The following is a 21127-nucleotide window of genomic DNA, read 5'->3' on the forward strand; positions in this document are numbered from 1 at the left end:
ATCAGATACCTGCATAGCTAACTGAGCAACTCTTATGAACTGGTTGAGTTGGTGATTGACACCCTACCCCTAGATTTTTCAGTTCTTATATACAATGTCTTCCCCAAATGAAATGTATCCTTGAGAGGAGAGACTAGACTGTCTTTTTGGCCAGTTTTAGTAATCCCCGTGGTTAGCACAGTTATTTGGCTCTTGGTAAGCCCTTAATAAATGCTTATTGATGCTTGTTGACTATTTCTAGTTTCTCCCTTCTCTTTCTATTCTTTTGACAGCTACTCTGGCCCTTATTTCAACCTGCTCCTATTCTTGTAACAGATTCCTAAATGGTCTCTAATTCTAATATTCTTCTTAATTATGTCACTTCCTTTTTTAAAGATTTTGAGAGGTCTTCTATTTATCAAATAAAAACAAACAGGATCATAAAATAAAATTTAATTCTAATCCCAGAATTATAGAGAAAATCTATCATTTTATGATTCAGTAGTTTTGAAGCATTATTTTCTCTAATATATATAACTAGATTCAAGCCCTGGAGAAATAGAGATTGAGCAATAACCTGGCAAAGAGAAGTTTTAGAAACAATCAATCATATAATAGGATGACAGATCACAGATCTAGAGATAGAAAAGTTCTCAAAGATCATATAGTCTCAGTTTACAAATGAGAAGGGACAAAGACACAGTTTTTAAGTATTAAAGTTATAATCTGAACCCAAGCCATCTGAATGCAGAATCAATGCTCTTTCCACTGTAACATGCTGGAACCCATATAATTCAAGTCTCCATGATTCTTACCAGAATGGTTCAAGATAGGAAAAGGCTTGCCATCTTTTGCCAGTATCCCAATTCTCGAATAATTACTGTTTTAAAAGTTTCTTCCTAAAACAATTGTGCAGAATTCAGATTGCATTTTCAAAGAGAAATATTAATTAATAATTTATTAATATTAATAAAAATCCACTGATTTGGAAAAGGCTAAACAGATTGTGATAAATGAATGTAATGTAATACTATTGAGCTTTAAGGAATGATGAATATGGAGAGTACAGTAAGGAATGGAAAGACATAAACAAATGCAAAATGAAGTTAGCAGAACCAAGAAACAATAAAAAAAATAACTATAACAATATAAATTGGAAGTACGCTGACAAAAACTCATGAAACTGAATGCTATGTATTTACAATGACTGAAAAATAAATAAGAACATGTACTTTCCTCATTTCCTTGGAGAAGTAAGAAGCTATGGGTTTAAAACACTGAATGCACTGTTAGATACTGGTGAATGTTTTTGCTGAACTATTTTTTTTTCTTCTTTCTGATTTTTGTAACAAGGGACTGCTTCTCTGCGTGTATGGAAGGAAAGTATTTAAAAATAAAAATAAAATCAAAATTATTTTTTAAAAAACAAAAATAATATAACTTGTGGCTAAGTTTCTAGGATTACCTTAAAATTTTATTGAATATATAATTCTACTGGAATACTAAAAATCTGCAATTAAAAATAGCAGGAAATGCTATTTTAAAGAAATTCATCTAAAATAGAATATTTACTCCAAACAATATTTTTTTAATATTTAAAGTAAGAAAATTTAAAGAAAAAAGGAGATAAGCATATTAGACTGAATATATTCTCAAGGAAGCTTCTGAGTTCCTTTCAAGGTTAAGACAATGCTTTATTGGTTCTATAGGTCTAATTTCATACTAAACCTTAGGTCCTTCCCTTCACTGAAACAGTCATATACCTAGTACTGCTTTTACACTTATTGCCCACAATTATGATTTTCTTTCTGCCTCGCAAATAGAATAAAGAGCACTTCCCAAGATAACATGGCAAAAGTCTGAAAATGGAGGAAGGATAAAGAAGATTTAAAAGGATGTGTTAATGTGCTTAGTAGAAAGACTATCCAGCTATGAGCAATGAAAGAGGAGTACAGTGGACAGGATATCCTTGGAGAGGGGAAAAAAGGGAAAGGGGGAGCCAAAGAAAAATTGAGAAAGACAGTTTCTTGCCACCAGGTGGCACCATTGGCCCAAGACAACTTGTTTGCTACATGAAGCACTTTGAAAGTAATTGGACTTTTGTGTGAAAAGCAAGTTAAGTATCCTTAATTGAGAAAGTGTTTGAAAATATTTTCTGAAACAAAATGGTAACAATGCAACAGCACACAAAATTAAATGGGAAACAAGATCCTGCCAAACATTTTGGTTTTATTTCACTCTAAGTGCCTTTTAAAAAAAATTATTTAATATTTTCCCTCAGTTATGTTCAGAACAATCTTTTAAACATTTGTTTTTAAATTTTTTGAGTTCTAGATTCTCTTCCTTATCCACATACACAGTTAAGAAACTACATATGAAGTTATGCCAAATATTTCCATAAAAGTCAAGTGGTGAAAGAAAACATTGATCTCCTACCCTAATGAAAATTTAAAAAAAAAAAAAACCCTCAAGAAAGGTTGTTTTAATGAGACAGAGACAGAGACACACAGAGAGACAGAGACAAACAGGAAAAGAGAGAGAGAGAATGCTTCAATCTGTACTGAAACACAATCAGTTCTTCTCTGGGTATGGACAAGATTTTCCATCATAAATCCTTCAGAGTAGGTGTGGATGACTGTACTACTGATAATAGCAAAGTCATTTTATAGCTGATCATCCCAGAACATTGCTGTTACTTTTTATTCAGAACATTTCATTTTGCTTGATTTCATGGAGGACTTTCCAGGAACTCTAAGAGCTTTTAACAAACTCCAGTTAAAATGAACTTAATCACCATTCTTAAATTTCATTTTGTCTTTGTCTATTTTTCTTACTTGATTTAGGCTAAACAGGATTCTTTTCTACCTTCTCTATTTGTTCATCTCCATCTTCTGAAATGTTTCCCATACTTTAAGGCCCAGCTCAGGTGCTATCCTAAGACCCACCTTCAACCCCAGTTAAAAGTGATTTACTTCCATCTTCAAATCTCTCAAATCATAGATTTACCCTTCTTTTCACTTTAATCTATTATAATTTTTTTTTATTATTTGTGTCCATGTCTTAACTCTCCCATTAGACTCTACATTCCTTGAGGATAGCCATTATCTTATTTCATTTTTATGACTCTTCCTTGCATTAGACACATTTTTCACATGGTAGGTATTTACATATTTGTTTGAGTTCAAATATTACAGTGAATCATGGCTACATGGAAAACAAATCTCAGTATCTTAGGGCAGCTTCTTACTTAACCCTAATCCCCAAGTACTGTAAATTACTAGAAATGGCTAAGTCAATAACGCATCTTCCCTAGATGAGCTACCAACCTCCACTTCCTTTTTTGCTATCAGCTTGACCTGAGTTTTCTACCTAAACATTCTACTTATCAAGGAATATGCAGCAATCTGGATTGCTAAATCTTCTCTTCCCAAAGTGACAGTTTACATCCATAAATGGTAAATTCTCTATTATTTCCATTCTATTAAAGAAACACACTTTTAAAAAAAATATCAAACTAAAGTTTCCAGCTTTAGCAAAAGTATGGTGGCTATTTTATTCATTACTACCCATTTTCATTTCAGTTTCAGCAAATACCTGAGTCTCCCCTTTCAACATTTCTTTTCCAGACTCTTTCTTATTCTGAAACTTTCTTTTTCTGGACTTTAAAGCCGGGCAAGAACCTGTGTCTCAGAGCCCAGAACAATATACATGATTCATGAATTTCTTCCCAATTTCACATACTTCTTTATTAAATAAAAATGTGTGCTAAGACAGGTTCAACCCCTTGCCATGCCCCAGAAAATATAAAGTAAAGCTTAACTTTAGGTTTTCATTTCCATGGAAGGAGAAAATTGGATGGGATTATAGTTTTGATCAAGACATCACAGACACGAATGAATACAGATGGTAATTTCATAAATATGGCATATAGAGAGATGAAAAATGCAGTTTTACTAATAAAAATTGTTAAGCATATATAGAACAATAATAAAGACAGTATCTCTGTGAACTCTTACACAATATTATTTTTCAAAAACTACATGGCAAAACCAGAGACAACTGAACATTACTATGATAAACTTGGTAGCATGTATGCTTATAGCAACAGCACGGGCTGTCTGCAAATACCTTGTGTAGCAGATGGAGGTAGCCTGGGGATATTATCCAGCTTTTCCCAGAGATAGGTTGGTCGGGGAATGCCTTCTTCTGAACTACAGATCAGTATGACATCACTACCTATATCCTGGGATCCTTGAATTCGACAGAGTGGAACAGAAGGGGGAACTGCAAAAGGAAAAAAAAAATGATATATTAAGTATCCTCTAAGTCACAGTGAAGTAATAACCTGTGAAATATCTCCTAATTACCTATGTGCACTGGAGCTCATACCACAGAAATGATCACCTTCAAGGGGAGACTGCCCTATAAATGGGTTATAAAACCACAGAGGGAGAGCACGAAAAAGAAACCTCAGTCTCACTTAGTCTAGCCCCTCATCTTATAGATCTATATCCAGACCTGAGGTCCAAGGAAGTTAAATTAGGTAACAGTGGATAGAGAACTACTACTAATTCTTAGAATAAGTTATTTATTCTTATTTTGCATTCTACTAATCAAGTCAGGGAGACCTGAATTCAAATCCAGACTCAAACATTTACTAGCTGTGTGACCTTGTTCAAGTCAATTAACTATTGTTTGTCTCCATTTCTTCAACTGTAAAACAAGGATAATAGAAACCTCTACCTCTCAGGGTTGTTGTGAGAAGTATATGAGACAATATTTATAAAGCACTTAGTGCAGGGTCTGGCACATAGTAAGTGCAATGGAAATGTTAGCTACGGCTATCATCATTATACTTGCTCAAGGTCATTTAGTAGCAAACATCAGAGATCATTTGCGAATCTCATTCCTCTGACTTTTGAATGAATTAGGGTTTTTTCAAAAGTACTAAGATACTTCCTTATGGTAGTTTTAAAATTAAATCTTCCTACCTTGTAAGGTGAATTTGCCTTATAATTCATTCTTCTTACATTAGTTAACAGTGCAATAGTCAGAACCAAGTGTATTTATTTGCTACCAATAACATTCTAGATATTTTCTGAATATCAAGAAAAAAGTTGAAGTTAATGGTTTTCAATCTAGATTAATTAACAAAGTACAGATGATACAAAGAAAAACAAAAGAAAGCATTTAGAGAAGAAGATAAGAGATGACAATCCTGGAATAGGGTTATTAGATACAGTTCCCAAGTCAGAGAGAACACGACAATACTGTTCCAAGAACAATTAATGATCACATAGCTCTACTGGCTTTTCAACAACTCTCAATGCCTCTGCTTTCAAACACCAAGAGTTCCCCTAACCTTTATCTCCCAAGTTTGTGTCCCCAGTCTTATGGAAGACAGCTAGTGGGTAGAAAACTGGACACAAATAATACCACTTAAGGAAAAACAACTCCAGGCATAAATGTACTGCTTATGCTTAATAGAGAGAGGATGACACATAACTACCTAGGAGCTGCCATATCTTCTATCAGCTTACATCACGTTATTTATTTTCATGTTTCTTAAAGATAAGAAAGAGGGGACAATGGGAAGTTAGGCTGAGGAGGAAAAGGGTATAGATAAGTTCTAAATGAACTATGGAATCAGTGGCATTTAAAGAAGAGTGATAAGTCTTTTTAAAATTGCATAATTGTACATTTCATAAGTATCTTGTCAATTTGGGGAGGGGGATAAACTGTCATAATTCTACTTGAAGAATGAAGAAAAAGCAATTCAGAGCAGAAGAAGGGAAACTGGAATTTGGCATCACAGAACCTGGGTTTGAAATCTGGCTTGGATATTTACTATCTGTTTGAGGAATATCAAAGGCTAACTTCCTAATTTGTAAAATAAGAGATGACCTCTCAGGTACCTTCTAATTCAAAATCCTCTGATCCTACACTATATTCCTTCTCCAAAGAGGGAAGACAGGACATAGGTTGAATACAGGGGAAAGAGTAGAACAATCAAATAATACTTCCTGACTTAAAGAAACTATAAGTATCCAGCTCCTAATTTAGTGAAGTCAGTCAAGACTAAGAAGAGAAAGGAGAGTTGGGAAGCATATAGATTGAAGGGAGGAGAATGAGAATAGTCAGCAAATATCCAACTTAATTAACTTAAGAGAACAGAGAATTTACTAGAAGATCTCTATACCTCATTTAGGAGTGCTTCAGAGTTTAAAGGGCATTTTGACCCATTTTATCTTAATCAAATCTCATTTGATACTACCACCCTGTAAAGGGGAAAGATATGACCAAATTCAGTCCCTACAATTAGAGAGTATCCTATAGGAACCCCACCAATCTGGCCAAGCCTTAAGTGGCTCTCCCTCCTCCTTCTTACTATCAGCATACCAGATAGCTCTCTCTCTAATAACTTGGAGTAATATTTTATGTTGGTTGAAGGGAAACCAAAAGTTTAAAGTATAATTTCAGGGGATTTATCAGACCTGTGACTAAAACTTATTCTAGCCAGTGGCAAGTGATGGCTGCAATCCCAAGGGAGACTTCTCTTTTGGAGGTGATATTTAACCAAAGGTCCCTCCCTATGCTTCTCCCTATCCCCTTATCAGGATCTTATTTTCTGACTTAATTTTCTTCATCAGAAAGGTCAACTCTAATCTAGGAAGAACACAACTAAATGATAAGTTTCAAAGAGGCACTTGGAAAATACCATGGCACAAAATACAGGAAACCATGGGGAAAATGTTCTCAAGATGATAATGAAAAAAGAAGATACAGAAACTATGTATTGGGTAATCAAAGTAATCAACAGAAAGAACAATAACTAACTTATAGGTAAAGACAAAAAATCTTTGATTCCTTTTTAAAACCCACCTAAAACAGTAAGCCCCGTGACCCCAATGTTTCTGCCACCCCTGTCCGGAAGGTTATTGACTAAGCACTGGTATGTGCCTGTGTCCATCAGCTGGGTATTATTGATGAAGATTGAGACATTAGTGGCTGGCATGGTGCCAGTAAATCCTACCCTACCATGGAACCGTGGGGCACCATCAAACATCTGTCCACCCTGATACAGAATGACCTGCAATAAAAAAAAAACAAGACAGAAAAAAATTAAATCTGCAACTGAATCTTCTCCTGGACTATGTATGACAGAAGCTGCTAGGGTGACTATAGGTATTAGTAAATATTAGAAAACTTACTTCTTTAAAGTCAGTTCACAAAACAAAAATAAAAAATTCTGTTATTTGGTTCCTAAAAGGCAGTGGTTCTCATAAACCTTTTGGTCTCAGAACCCCTTTACACTCTTAAAAATTATTGTTTGAACATGGTGTATGTAGAAATTTATTTTCCTTGACTATAATGGTTTTATTATTTTTTTTCAACGAGGGGGAGAATGGGGAGGAAAAGAGGATAAATAATTACTAACTAAAAAGTAAAATTAAATCTTCAAAAATATTGGGAATCCAAAAAACTTTTATGTGGAATATACTTTTATCAATAATTACTGTATTAGAAATTAAACCTAAATTTATAAAAATATTTATTAATTCATCTAAGAATTAATTATTATGTTAACATAAATCACATATTTTTATTTTTTAAACCCTTCATTTTCTAAAACAAAACAACTAAGAAGAATGACTCTGTTTTACAGTTTTAGAAATCTCTTTTTTTGTCTGATTTAATAGAGGACTGCTGGATTCTCCTATCTGTTTATACACTCAATCTTCTTCTAATTATTTTTTATTTGAAGTATATTAAGAAAATCTGTTCCCAAGCAGATATACAGCTGAAAAAGGGAGGAGCATTTTAATAGACAAATAACATCTTAGTAAGTTATGAGAATAGTTTTGACCTCAAAGAACACCTAAAAGGGCTTTGAGGACTCCCAAAGACCGCAGAACACCCTCTGAAGAATCGCTGCTCTAAGCCTCAAACATTCATATATCAAATAAATTTAACTTCTTCTGCCAACAACACAAGAATAGAAATTAATATCCATATGTTTACCTTAACTATAATTTCTAAAAATCTTTTTAATTGCTCAAAAAAACCAATACAACCTTTCCCAGAATTACTGGATCACAGAATCATGACTGTAGTTAGAGATTGAATGCTGACTAATACCCACAGCAAGGAAGAACAATTAATAAATGTATGACTTCTGTCTTGTTCTAATTTTATGACCAAAAATAACTGTTCCAGTAATAGGTCCTTAACAAATGACAGTCATTATACTTTATAAGCATGTCTGAATTTCATAGCACAAAGACAAGTTCATCAAATACTTTCAGGTGCTAACATATTTGAGTAAGAAAGATCCTATTAAAAGCAATAATTATTTTTAAGTATAGAATTGTAAACAAAAGCATAACTCATTAATTTGTAACTTCTTTTTTCACTAAAATGAACATTAACCAGTGTGGATCTTTAGCTAAAAACAGATACATCTAGCAGTAATAAGCATTAGTAATATGAGCAAGTAAAATATTAATTTAGTGAGTCATAGTTTCAATTTTTACTTGTATATATGCCTTTTAAAAAAAAGACCCTGCCATTTATTTCTAGCTATAATTCTAGCTGATTTTCTTGAGTACTCTAATGTACTTTTGAGAAATTTGGAAGAAATTTGTTAAATAAATTCGAGTGGCATTATTATCACTACACTAGTTCTTTTTTATGTTATACATGTTAAAATATATGTTAAGTCCAATATATAAAAACATTTATATTATTACCTTGCTGCACAAGAAAAAATCAGATCAAAAAGGAAAGAAAATGAGTAAGAAAACAAAATTTAAGTGAATGACAACAAAAAGTAAGAATGTTATGTTGTGATCCACACTCTGTTCCCACAGTCCTCTCTCTAGGTGTATGGCTCTCTTCATCACAAAATCATTGGAACTGGCCTCAGTCATCTTATTGTTGGCAAGAGTCACATCCATCAGAATTGAGTCATTATAATATTGTGGTTGCTGACTACACTAGTTCTTTGTTTCTATTGCTATAACCAGCAATATTTCACCTCAGTCTGAATGTAAAACCACATTTTGTTTTGAGAAAGATGCTGTTTTCCTGAAGGTCTTGAAACTCTGGCAAGGTCCTACAAAATTAGACTAGCTTTGAGTACAAGGCTGGCAAATGAGTATTAGTCTGCTGCCAGTGCAGCCAAGGACAGAATGGCTTATCACCAGAAGGTTGGAAAACAAAACTTTTCCAACCATAGTAACTCACAAATAACATGACAAGATCTCAATCCATATCAATGGATGGTATGACCCACAGCAATGAAATCATAGTTTCTTAAGTATTACACTTTTAACCTAATTTCATTGCCTCACTCCTTGAAAATAAAATGTTAAAGTAACATAACCTAGTTGAGGGAGGAGAGAACAGGGGGAGAGAAAAGGAGGGCTAGAAAGGGAGGCAATTACTTCCAAAGAAGCAATGTTATAAATGTTATCATTAGGCAACTAGTCAAAAAACAGTACAGTGATGTTACCATAATACTAACTGAAGTTTGATGATTATGCATTAACAATATTATTGAAAAATAACATCAATTGGGGGCCACATTATTTAGAGATTATCAGTACTGAAAAAGGTCTTTCATTCATCAGTGCTCACTGGCCCCATCTTTACAAAGATATATTTTATTTTTTCTTCAGTGCTCATATTTCTTACCAATTCACATGGAATACAAGCAACAAAAATTTCAGAAAGGGTCCTTTTATCCTTAATTAATTTCAAAATTGATATCCAGGAGAATGGGTCTATTCATCTGGTAAAATACACATACACACACACACACATACACACACACACACACACACACACACACACACACACACACACACACACACCCCTCTACAATGGTTAGAGTTGCTTGAACAGCAATTTCCATAAATGTTACTTGTATCAAACTGGATGGTTCATTACGTCTTTGTAATTACCTAAAAGATAGGAGGTAATTGAGGTCATATACAATAATATCATTACACTGAACAACAGTACCTGTTCAGGTTGGTTGGCATTGGAGAGTGGGATGACCATCCAAATTACATTAAGGTTAATTAGGGCAGCACTAGTGGTAAATGTACAAGGCAGCACTGCTGTCTGTCCCCGAGCTACTTGTATACTTCCAGGACTCTCCGAAACATCTAGAGATGAGGCAATCCCTATAAAACAAAATACACAAGAGTCAGGTTCTTCTGTCAACTTCAAAAAATAAATCATTAACATAATAGATAAGGACAAAAAGCAGAGAAGATAGTTTTGATTACATGAAACTGAAAAAGTTTTTACTCAAATAAAATTAGCATTTCTTAAGGTAAGTAATCACCTGGGCAAAATGTATTTGTGCTGCATTTGTTAAACACAAATAAGGTTTTGATATCCAAGATATATAGACAACTAACCGAAAGCTATAAAACTAAATATCATTCCCAATAGATTAGGTCAAAGAAAATAAGTAAGCATCTTTCAAAAGAAGTATCATAAGCTATTAGCAGTCATGTGCTCCCAATCATTAATAGGAGAAATGTCAGTCAAAATGATTCTGAGATTTCATCTCATACTCTCAACTAACTGACAAAAGATAACAAAAAAGACAAGAATGGTCCCTATAGGGAGGACTGTGGAAAGATGGACACACTAATGCACTGCAATGGTGGAACAGATTGGTATAACCACTCTGGAAAGTAATTTGGAATTAAACAAGTGAAATAATTAAAATGTCCACACTTTCTGAGATCTCTGCTAAACATTTACTCCAAGAAAGTTTCTTACAACAGCCATCTCAATCAGTATGTAAAGACTGACTTTATTCACTCTAAACATAAATACATTCTATTTCAGAAATTTTAGGACCAGTTATTTTACTGCTTCATCAAGTAAAATATTAATTTTTCTTATGTATAACCAAATTGGGAGAAAAGAAAAGAATAAAACTAAGTACAAGGCAAAATCAAAACAAAATGTTGAAATATCTAAAATCATGAAGTTACAACATATCCAGATGATCCTCTTCTTTTCTCTTTCTATATATGCTATGGTGATCTCATAAGTAAGTTAAGTCAGTGACTCTTCACTAAGCAGCTACTATATGTCAAGAATTGGGAATACAAATATGAACAAAAAATGACAATCCTTGTCCTCAAAAAGCTTACATTCTAATGGGAGAAGAAAACACACAAAAGGAAACTGAGGAGGAGAAGGTAGAATAGAAAGAAGAGATCGTATGATGGAAAAGTCCAAGGAATAGTTGGGTGGAAAACCTTCCATGGATTCAATTGATCTCTATACAAATGACTCTTAGATCTATTTTTTCTAGCCCTACAATCTCTCCAGCCTTCTGTAAAATCAAATCAAAAACTGCTTATTACATATTCCAAACTAGATATCGGGTAGACTTAAACTCACCATGTCCAAACAAATCTTTCCCCACTCCCCATAATCCAAAAATTCTCCTCTTTTGAGCTTGACCTTACTCTCCAGGCCATCATCATCACCCAAGCTTGCAACCTAAGGCATCATCCTCAATCCCTCCAGTGTGCTCATCTTTTGTAAGAAACTTTCTTGGAGTAAATGTTTAGCAGAGATCTCAGAAGGTGTGGACATTTTAATTATTTCACTTGTTTAATTCCAAATTACTTTCCAGAGTGGTTATACCAATCTGTTCCACCATTGCAGTGCATTAGAGTGTCCATCTTTCCACAGTCCTCTCTACAGGGACCATTCTTGTCTTTTGTTATCTTTTGTCAGTTAGTTGAGAGTATGAGATGAAATCTCAGAATAATAAAGCCATCTCAATCAGTCTGTAAAGACTGACTTTATTCAGAAATTTTTAGGACCAGTTATTTTACTGTTTCATCAAGTAAAATATTAATTTTTTCTTATGGATAGCCAAATTGGGAGTTCTATTTCAAATTGCAACAGATAATTGTGCTACTATGCTGCTAAATGAACTAACCATATCTAAGTGTGAGGAGATGCTCTCAGCATGCACAGGGGGCACTCAGGTAGGTACTATATCAGACTGTAAACTCCTTGAAAGAAGGAACTGTCTTTTGGCTCTTTTTGTATCTCTATTACTCAGCACCATACCTGGCACACAGTAGGCATTTAATAAATATTTTTGATTAAATGATATACCTTTGTTCCCTTGTAAAATGAACAGACTTGAACTTGGCTAATATCCCTTCAGTTCTAAATCTATGAGCTTATGATGCAGTAAAAAGGCAAGCTACATTTGAAGTCAGAGAACCTAAATTCAATTCCAATCCCAATCATTTTCTATCTATGTAATCCTGGAAAGTCACAAATTCTATGGGCTTCAATTTCCCCAAATATTAACTGGGGGGGAGGGAGCTAAGATGAGAGAGGATTAGATGATATTTAAGGTCTAAAATATGATCCTAGGGCTCCATTCTCCACTTTCTCAAGAACTCATCCCTAAATTTCCCAACACTTATTGATAAGGGGGCTCCAACTGCTACTGTTACTGCTGCCACCAACACCAACACCACACTTAGTAAGAACAAAGTAGCAACCTTCCCCTCTCCATGATAACATCCTTCTGGCCCAATTTCATTTCCACCAAGTTCCAAAGTCAGATGAGTTAGTTTTAGTAGAAATTTTAAAAAGAGATTAACACAAAGGGAAAGGGGAGAATTCCCCAAAGGAAAGGTCTAACTTTCTGAATTTTTATGGCTGCAAAACAAATATTACCTAAACTGTGTGTTTAGGTAAGTTTGGTTTCTGTTTTCAGATACTGCAGATTCATTAATCTATCAAAGAATTAACTGAAAAGTAAATATAAAATCATTTATGCTTTGGTTTTTTTGTGCCTGGAGATATGGGGAAGGAGGTGGATTAAAAATGGTTCTCTTTGTTTTCTTTTTTTCTTTTTTCTTGGACACACATAAAGAGGTACTAAAGGATATTTTAAAAATGCATTCAACATACTTTTATTCAAGAAATAATATACATATATATGTATATATATGTCAGTAGTCATTTATGAAAAAGAACAGGCAAAGAAGAAAAGGGCAAAAGGTGAGAGGCCAAAAAATTAAAATTAAAAAATAATGAAAGGATGTTTAGAGAAGTTTGTGGGAGCTGGCAATGTGATAAAGGTAGAGGAATGAGGGAGATGAAGGGAGAAAAAAAAAAAGGTTTGTTTTCAAGGCAACTGTATTATATGTAGCACGGTACATCTATAAACAAGTAGATTCTTCTATCTGGGATGCAACTGTTTTTCATCTCTGCTTTTCTTAAGAATCTTTAGTTTCCTTCAAGATGATCCCAAGATGCCCCAAGATGCCCTTCCTACTGGGAGCTTTCCCTGATCTTGATAATTGTGGGTGCTTTCTTCTTCCTAAAATGACACTTTACTGTGAATATAAACTCCTAGAAGGGAGAATTTCCTACATTTTTCTTGACATTTCTGGAACCTAATAAAGTGTTGTCATGAACAAAATAAACACTTAATAAATGATACTTAATTCAAAATTATGAAAGTTGGAACAAAGTCAAGATGGAAGAATAAAGTAATTCTGGCTAAGCTCTCTCAATACATCCTCTAAACTTAAAAAAGCATGTCAAACTGAATCCCAAGTGGAATAACCAACAAAAAAATTGAGAGCAATGACCAAAATTTTCTTCAGATCACACCACTTTGGAAACACCAAAAACCTGCAGGCCACCAGACCAGCTGTGAAAGCAGCAGGACATAAAATTCAGACAATCGGGTCAGATACCACCTCTCACTCCAAGAAGTGAGCAGAGCCCAACTCTAAAGTAAAATCCAAAGTGAAAAAATAGACTAGAAAAATAAGGAAACATCAACAACCAAAACAAATTAAAACCCCACAGCTTATCTTAAAAAGCTACTTTGGTGACAGGAAAACTTCAGACACAATTCAGAAGATAATACCCTGAAAATATCTACAAAGTCTCAAGAAAACTGCAAATTAAAGAATTATTGGGGAGGGGTGGAGAGAGAGAAAGAAAGAGAGAAGAGAGAGAGAGAGAACGAGAGAGAGAGAGAGAGAGAGAGAGAGAGAGAGAGAGAGAGAGAAGAAGGAGAGAGAAAGAGATTTTTAAAAGGGTAAAAAAAAATTAATCAAATAAAAGCACCAGAAAGAAATGAGGAAAGAAATGAAAAGAAAAATGAAAAGAAAATAAAAGAAAAAAGTAAGAAAATTATGAAAAGAGAATTAACAGCTTAATAAAAGAGGCACAAAAAGGCAAAAATGAGAGTAAAAAAGAAAAGTAGAAATAGGAAAAGAAAAAATGAAAGAATGTTGAGAAAAGCAAAGGAGAGCTGAGAATAGGTGATAAAGTGGGTCATGGTTTATTCCCAGGCAGTAGTATTGTAATTAGAGTAATAGCTCTAGTCACATAGAAGAAAATAATTCCTTAAATATTACAATTGGCTCATATGGACTTTTTACCAAAAGATACAAAACCTCAATGAAGAAAGTAACTCTTCAAATATCAGAATTGATCAAGTGGAAGTTAATGATTATATAAGGTATCTTGATACAATAAAAGAAAACCAAGACTAAAACTAATGAGAGAAAAGAAAGGGGGAACCCCATTTCTTGGCACAAAAATCCCATGAGGCGCAGTGTCCCCTGTAAATGAATTTACAGGCCCGAAAACCTAGATTGATATTTATTGTAGAAATTTAGAAGTAAAGATCAGTTAGAAAGACGCCAGGGCCAAAGGTGGCCACTGGGCAGGCAGGAACCCTTACATGGCTGGAAGGATACCATGTGTTGGCAGGGAGGGCTCCTGCAAAGAGGGAGTTCCCGCTTGCCTCTTTTATATCTAGAAGATGGGCAGTACCCAAGTTCTTGGCTGGTTTAGAGAGGAATCTTAAAGGGACCTCAATGCCCATAAAAACCACAGAAGGAAATCTAGAGCACCTGGAAAACAGATCAAGGAGAGATAATTTAAGATATTTTTAATGTGATGTTATGTTTTATTATGTGATTCTGACCGAGTCATTTAATTTTCAACTACCTCAGTTTCCTCATCTATAAAATAGAGATTATTATAGAACTTACATCACAGAGTTGTTAGGATAAAATGGGATACTTGTAAAGTGCTATATAAATATTAGCTATTATAATACTTACACATTAGTGTCAAAAGAACCTAATTTTAAATATGGAAAATTAGTTTGGTTCACTTTTTATTTTAATTTTTTCCTCCATTACATATAAACAAAAATTTTTAATATTTGTTTCTTAAATTGTTGAGTTTCAAATTCTCTTCTTTCCTCCTTTCTCCTCCCCATCATTAAAGCAAACAATTTCAATAGAATATACATATCCAGTCACAGAATACACTATTGTAAAGAAAAACTGGAAACAAAGACGCTATCTACCTCTTGGGGAATAAATAAATTGTAGAGTATGAATGGAATGGCATATTATTGTACCAAAAGAAATGTTGAAATGAACAGCTTCAGAGGATATTTGGAAAACATCTATAAACTGACACAAAATGAAGAAATAACTAGAAAAACACTTTTAAAAATGACAACAGTTTAAAGAAAAACAACTTTGAAAGAACTCTTACCTAGGCAATGACCAATCATATTTCCAAAAAAATCTATGATGAAACATATTATGCCTCTCCTGCCAAAAAGTCCCTGGAGTTAAAATGAAAATAAGCAATATCTTTGAACATGGCAATACAGGAATTTGTTTTGATGGATTAAACATTTTTATAAGTTTTTAAATTATTTATGCAGGAGAACTGAGAGGAAAATATAATAAGTGCTCATAAAATAAATCAAGAAATGTTTTTAAAATAAACAACACTTTTTTTAAAATATATTTTTAAAATATCACTGTTTTAAACATAGCTCTTCTTTCCTCTGCTTTGCTAGAACTAACTAGTGCCAAATTCAAATGAAAACAGGGAGCCACTAAACTATACCCGTGAGCCACATGCTGACATGGTTGTAATATTATTTATGTTTCACTGTATTTGTATTTATTTTGTTAAATATTTTCCAGTTACATTTTTAATCTATTTCAGGCCACACTCAAGAAGTGTTTTGGGTTGCCTGTGTGACACCTCTATTCTAGAACATAAAAGTCATTCAGATTGTAAGGTCCCATTATAGATCACTGCTATTATTATAAACAATCGGATATCACATTCAATTATTTTGTCTATAATCTGTTGCTATGTTCACAGAGGATCGAAGACTTAGAGATGAAAAGAACATTAAAGTTTTCTAATCCAACCCTCCTGTTTCATAGGTGAGGAAACAGACCCAAAGAGACTATGACTGAACAATAGATTTGTAAGTGAACCTATTATATCAGCAGGATGATTTCAGAGAAGCATGGAGAGACATACATGAACTGAAGCTAAGTGAAATAAGCAGATAATTACACATGGTGATTATACCATGATCAATTCTGATGGAAGTGGCTCTTTTCAAAAATGAGATGAAGAGAGCCATCTACATCAGAGAGAGGTCTATGGGAACTGAGTGTGGATCACAACATAGCATTTTCACTCTTTATTGTTGCTTGTTGTATTTTGTTTTCTTATTTTTTTTCCTTTTTGATCTGATTTTTCTTATGCAGCAAAATAAAAATTGTATTAACATATATACATATATTGGATTTAACATATTTTATCATGTTTAACATATACTGGATTACTGCTATCTAGGGGAGGGGTGGGGAGAGAGTGGGGAAATTAGAATACAAGGTTTTGTAAGGATCAATGTTGAAAAGTTATCCATATATATGTTTTGAAAATAAATAAAAAGCTTTAATAATAAAAAGAAAAAAGAAAAAGAAAGCTTTAATAAAAAAAAGAAAAAAAATTCTAGAAACAAGGATAAAGAAAATCTTAAGTAAAGATTAAATGGTCTCTTAAATGCCAGGGAAATTTTTCTGAGCAGAAGAATGTCATTGTCAAATTTAAGTCATCGAAAGATTATTTTGGCAGCTGTGTAAAAGAAATCCTAGAGAAAGGAGAGACTGGAAAAGAAGGAGACCAATTAGAAAACTATCACTACAGACCACAGAAGTGATAATGAAGGCCTGAAAGCAGGCCTGTGAGTGGAATATTATTACTTTAGTTACTTTTAACAACATCCTTGAGAATTAGAATTTTAGGTAAAAAAAATAAATAAATAACAGGGAATCAATGAAATGCAAAGCATTTTGCATTGTTTACAAACCCCCAAAAGTTGTGCCAATGTTTCTCAGATGCTATGTCATTTGGTTCTTAAAATCAATCTGTGAGGTTGTCAATACAGGTGTTATCATCTCCATTTATATGAGAGGAAAATAAGAGTCAGTAGATGTAAATGATTTGTCCAATACCCAATGTCACAAGCCCAACAAAAGAAGGAAGAGAGGCCTAAGTATTGAATTCAAGTCCAGTTCTCTTTCCAGTGAGATAATATTTATAAAGCAGTTAGCCCAGTGACCAGTACAAAGTCAGTGCTATGTAAAAGGGTATTCCCTTCCCCTGCCTCGTCCTCCTTTCTACTGTGCTTTGCTGCAGTTCATAGGATCACAGAATGTGGAACTGGAAGGAGAGTTTAGATTGGATATAAACCAATATTCCCATCTTACAGATGAGTAAGTTGAGGCCATTGGAAGTAGAGGTGACTTGTCTAAGATAAAAAGCTGAAACTTTGAAGAGATGGTATATCATCACAGAGAAGAGAAAGAAAAGAATAAGGAAGTGAAATTAAATCTAACTGGAGTGCAGAAAAATTGGATTTAAACATTTTAAGCAAAGATTATAATGAGCATGGCATTCTGGGTGTGCACTGAGAGTAGACCTTAGGTCAAAATTAACAGGAACAATAATATCTTCAACCAAGTACCCTCAGTCCCTGTTAATGACTAGTAACAAAAAATTCCCTTTGTGAATAAAAAAATACTCAATAAGAGCAAAAATAGGGTAAGATCTAAAAATAAATTGAGGAACTCTACACATAGAGAGATAAAGACTATGGATAACAGAATTCACAATCTTGCCAAGGTCAAATCCAATCTTGTCTTCAAGAAAGAAAGTATCCCAGAAAAGTTGTTTTCAAAATATGGAAACATTCTTGCAGGAAAGTGCCAAGACTCAAAAAAACAATGACAAAGGTTATCCTCTTTCTAAGAAGATTGGTAGAGAAGAATGGGAAGAGAGGAGATTGTCTAGTAAAAGCAAGTGGATAGTAGCATGAATCTAGAGTGAACCCTGCAATTTTTACAAAGAAACATTCTATAGCTGCCATACCTCCAACACCTCATTTAAAAGGAAATATTTTATATGAGAAATCTGGGGAAATCCTCAAGCATAAATAAAATTTCCTTGGGGATAGAGGAAAGGAAAAAAGGTGATTTTGCATTTTATATGCTTGAGAAAAAAACAAAATACAACAAAAACAAAACACCAGCTTACAGAAAACAACTAAAAACTTTTCCTTTTAGAATAAAATTCACTTTCTAAAATTCCAGACGAGTTTAAATTTTAATGCTAAACAGTGGATTAAAAATTCATTTAAAATATCTTACAATTTGCAATATTTACATGTAAAATGCATAATTTAAGACCTCAGACTAGTGGCATTCTGCAGTATTGAATATTTTCTTAGTACTTTCTCATAGAAAATTAAATCAGCTCATGAGCACTGAATGACCCTTGACATTAAATGAAAAAGACAGAAAAAAATAAAGTGCCACATTCCTTCTAAAGAACTAAAACTATAACAAGCATTATATTGTTCTCATTGTTTCCAAGGTTTAAAACAGGGAGAAAGTTATAGAATCTCAGATCAAGAGAACTATGTTGGAAGGTAAGAAACATAAATGAACTGAAAGAATAAGCATGTTTATTTACAAAAACAAATGTTTTTATGTTTCATTTTTAAACATTTTTTTAAAAATGTTTTGAATTCTCAGTTCTATTCCTTCCCCCTTCCCCACTTTCCAAGAGGGTAAGCAATCAGATATAGGTCATACATATTCAATTATGAAAACATTTCCATGTTAGTATTTTTGTATGAGAAGGTTTAAATGAAAGAAAAAAAAAATGAAAGAAAGCAAGTTTAAAATAGCATGATTCAGTCTGCATTCAAACAATACTAGTTCTTTCTTTGGAGTCAGATAGTATGCTTCATCATTTGTCTTGGATCACTGTATTACTGAGAATAGTTAAACATTAAACAATATTGCTGTTACTGTGTGCAACATTCTCCTAGTTCTGTTCATTTCACTTTGCATCAGTTTATCTAAGTCTTTCCAGGTTTTTATGAGATTACCCTGCTTTTCATTTCTTATAGCACAATAATATTCTATTACAATCACATACCACAGCTTATTTAGCCATTCCCTGATTGATCAGCATCCCTTCAATTTCCAATTCTTAGCCACCATAAAAAGAACTGTTAAAAAATATTTTAAGCAAGTATATCCTTTTCTCTTTTTGGATGTCTTTGGGATACAGACATAGTATTGCTAGACCAAATGGTATCAATGTGGTTTGGACAAAGTTCCATAGTGTACTTAATGGAAAATCAATTTGGCAGCTGTATGAAGAGCTGTATAAAGCTGTATGAAAAGAGGAGAGAACTGAGAGAAAGAAAGCAATTGAAGGCTATTGCAAGAATCCAAGTGGAAGGATCTTAACTGGAGTGGTGGCTTTGTGAATGGATAAAAGGGAACAGATGTAGAGAAGATAGAAATAAGAAGATTTGGTAACTGAATGAATATGCAAAGTCAGAGCGAAGTCAGGATGGCACTAAGTCAACAAATGAACAAACGGATGATGGGGCCCTCAAAAGAAGGGTAACTGTAACAGACAGAAGATAATATTTATTATTTTTTTTCAACGAGGGGGAGAATGGGGAGGAAAAGAGGATAAATAATTACTAACTAAAAAGTAAAATTAAATCTTCAAAAATATTGGGAATCCAAAAAACTTTTATGTGGAATATACTTTTATCAATAATTACTGTATTAGAAATTAAACCTAAATTTATAAAAATATTTATTAATTCATCTAAGAATTAATTATTATGTTAACATAAATCACATATTTTTATTTTTTAAACCCTTCATTTTCTAAAACAAAACAACTAAGAAGAATGACTCTGTTTTACAGTTTTAGAAATCTCTTTTTTTGTCTGATTTAATAGAGGACTGCTGGATTCTCCTATCTGTTTATACACTCAATCTTCTTCTAATTATTTTTTATTTGAAGTATATTAAGAAAATCTGTTCCCAAGCAGATATACAGCTGAAAAAGGGAGGAGCATTTTAATAGACAAATAACATCTTAGTAAGTTATGAGAATAGTTTTGACCTCAAAGAACACCTAAAAGGGCTTTGAGGACTCCCAAAGACCGCAGAACACCCTCTGAAGAATCGCTGCTCTAAGCCTCAAACATTCATATATCAAATAAATTTAACTTCTTCTGCCAACAACACAAGAATAGAAATTAATATCCATATGTTTACCTTAACTATAATTTCTAAAAATCTTTTTAATTGCTCAAAAAAACCAATACAACCTTTCCCAGAATTACTGGATCACAGAATCATGACTGTAGTTAGAGATTGAATGCTGACTAATACCCACAGCAAGGAAGAACAATTAATAAATGTATGACTTCTGTCTTGTTCTAATTTTATGACCAAAAATAACTGTTCCAGTAATAGGTCCTTAACAAATGACAGTCATTATACTTTATAAGCATGTCTGAATTTCATAGCACAAAGACAAGTTCATCAAATACTTTCAGGTGCTAACATATTTGAGTAAGAAAGATCCTATTAAAAGCAATAATTATTTTTAAGTATAGAATTGTAAACAAAAGCATAACTCATTAATTTGTAACTTCTTTTTTCACTAAAATGAACATTAACCAGTGTGGATCTTTAGCTAAAAACAGATACATCTAGCAGTAATAAGCATTAGTAATATGAGCAAGTAAAATATTAATTTAGTGAGTCATAGTTTCAATTTTTACTTGTATATATGCCTTTTAAAAAAAAGACCCTGCCATTTATTTCTAGCTATAATTCTAGCTGATTTTCTTGAGTACTCTAATGTACTTTTGAGAAATTTGGAAGAAATTTGTTAAATAAAT

At 33.2% G+C, this 21127-nt stretch overlaps 1 protein-coding gene across 4 annotated transcripts in view; it reads right to left on the reverse strand.

The window, feature by feature from the left end:
* Nucleotides 1–21127, reverse strand: part of IGSF11 (immunoglobulin superfamily member 11) — a 219770-nt gene that overhangs the window by 30065 nt on the left and 168578 nt on the right. For all 4 annotated transcript variants that reach the window (XM_074301303.1, XM_074301300.1, XM_074301301.1 and 1 more), the window contains exons 2-4: nucleotides 10006–10169; nucleotides 6862–7069; nucleotides 4108–4263 (exon numbers count right to left, since the gene is read on the reverse strand). In XM_074301303.1, the coding sequence (XP_074157404.1) occupies nucleotides 4108–4263; nucleotides 6862–7069; nucleotides 10006–10169 (528 nt within the window). The remainder of the gene's footprint in view (nucleotides 1–4107; nucleotides 4264–6861; nucleotides 7070–10005; nucleotides 10170–21127) is intronic.

This window comes from Sminthopsis crassicaudata, chromosome 3, assembly GCF_048593235.1.
Source record: "Sminthopsis crassicaudata isolate SCR6 chromosome 3, ASM4859323v1, whole genome shotgun sequence".
Lineage (NCBI taxonomy): Eukaryota > Metazoa > Chordata > Mammalia > Dasyuromorphia > Dasyuridae > Sminthopsis > Sminthopsis crassicaudata.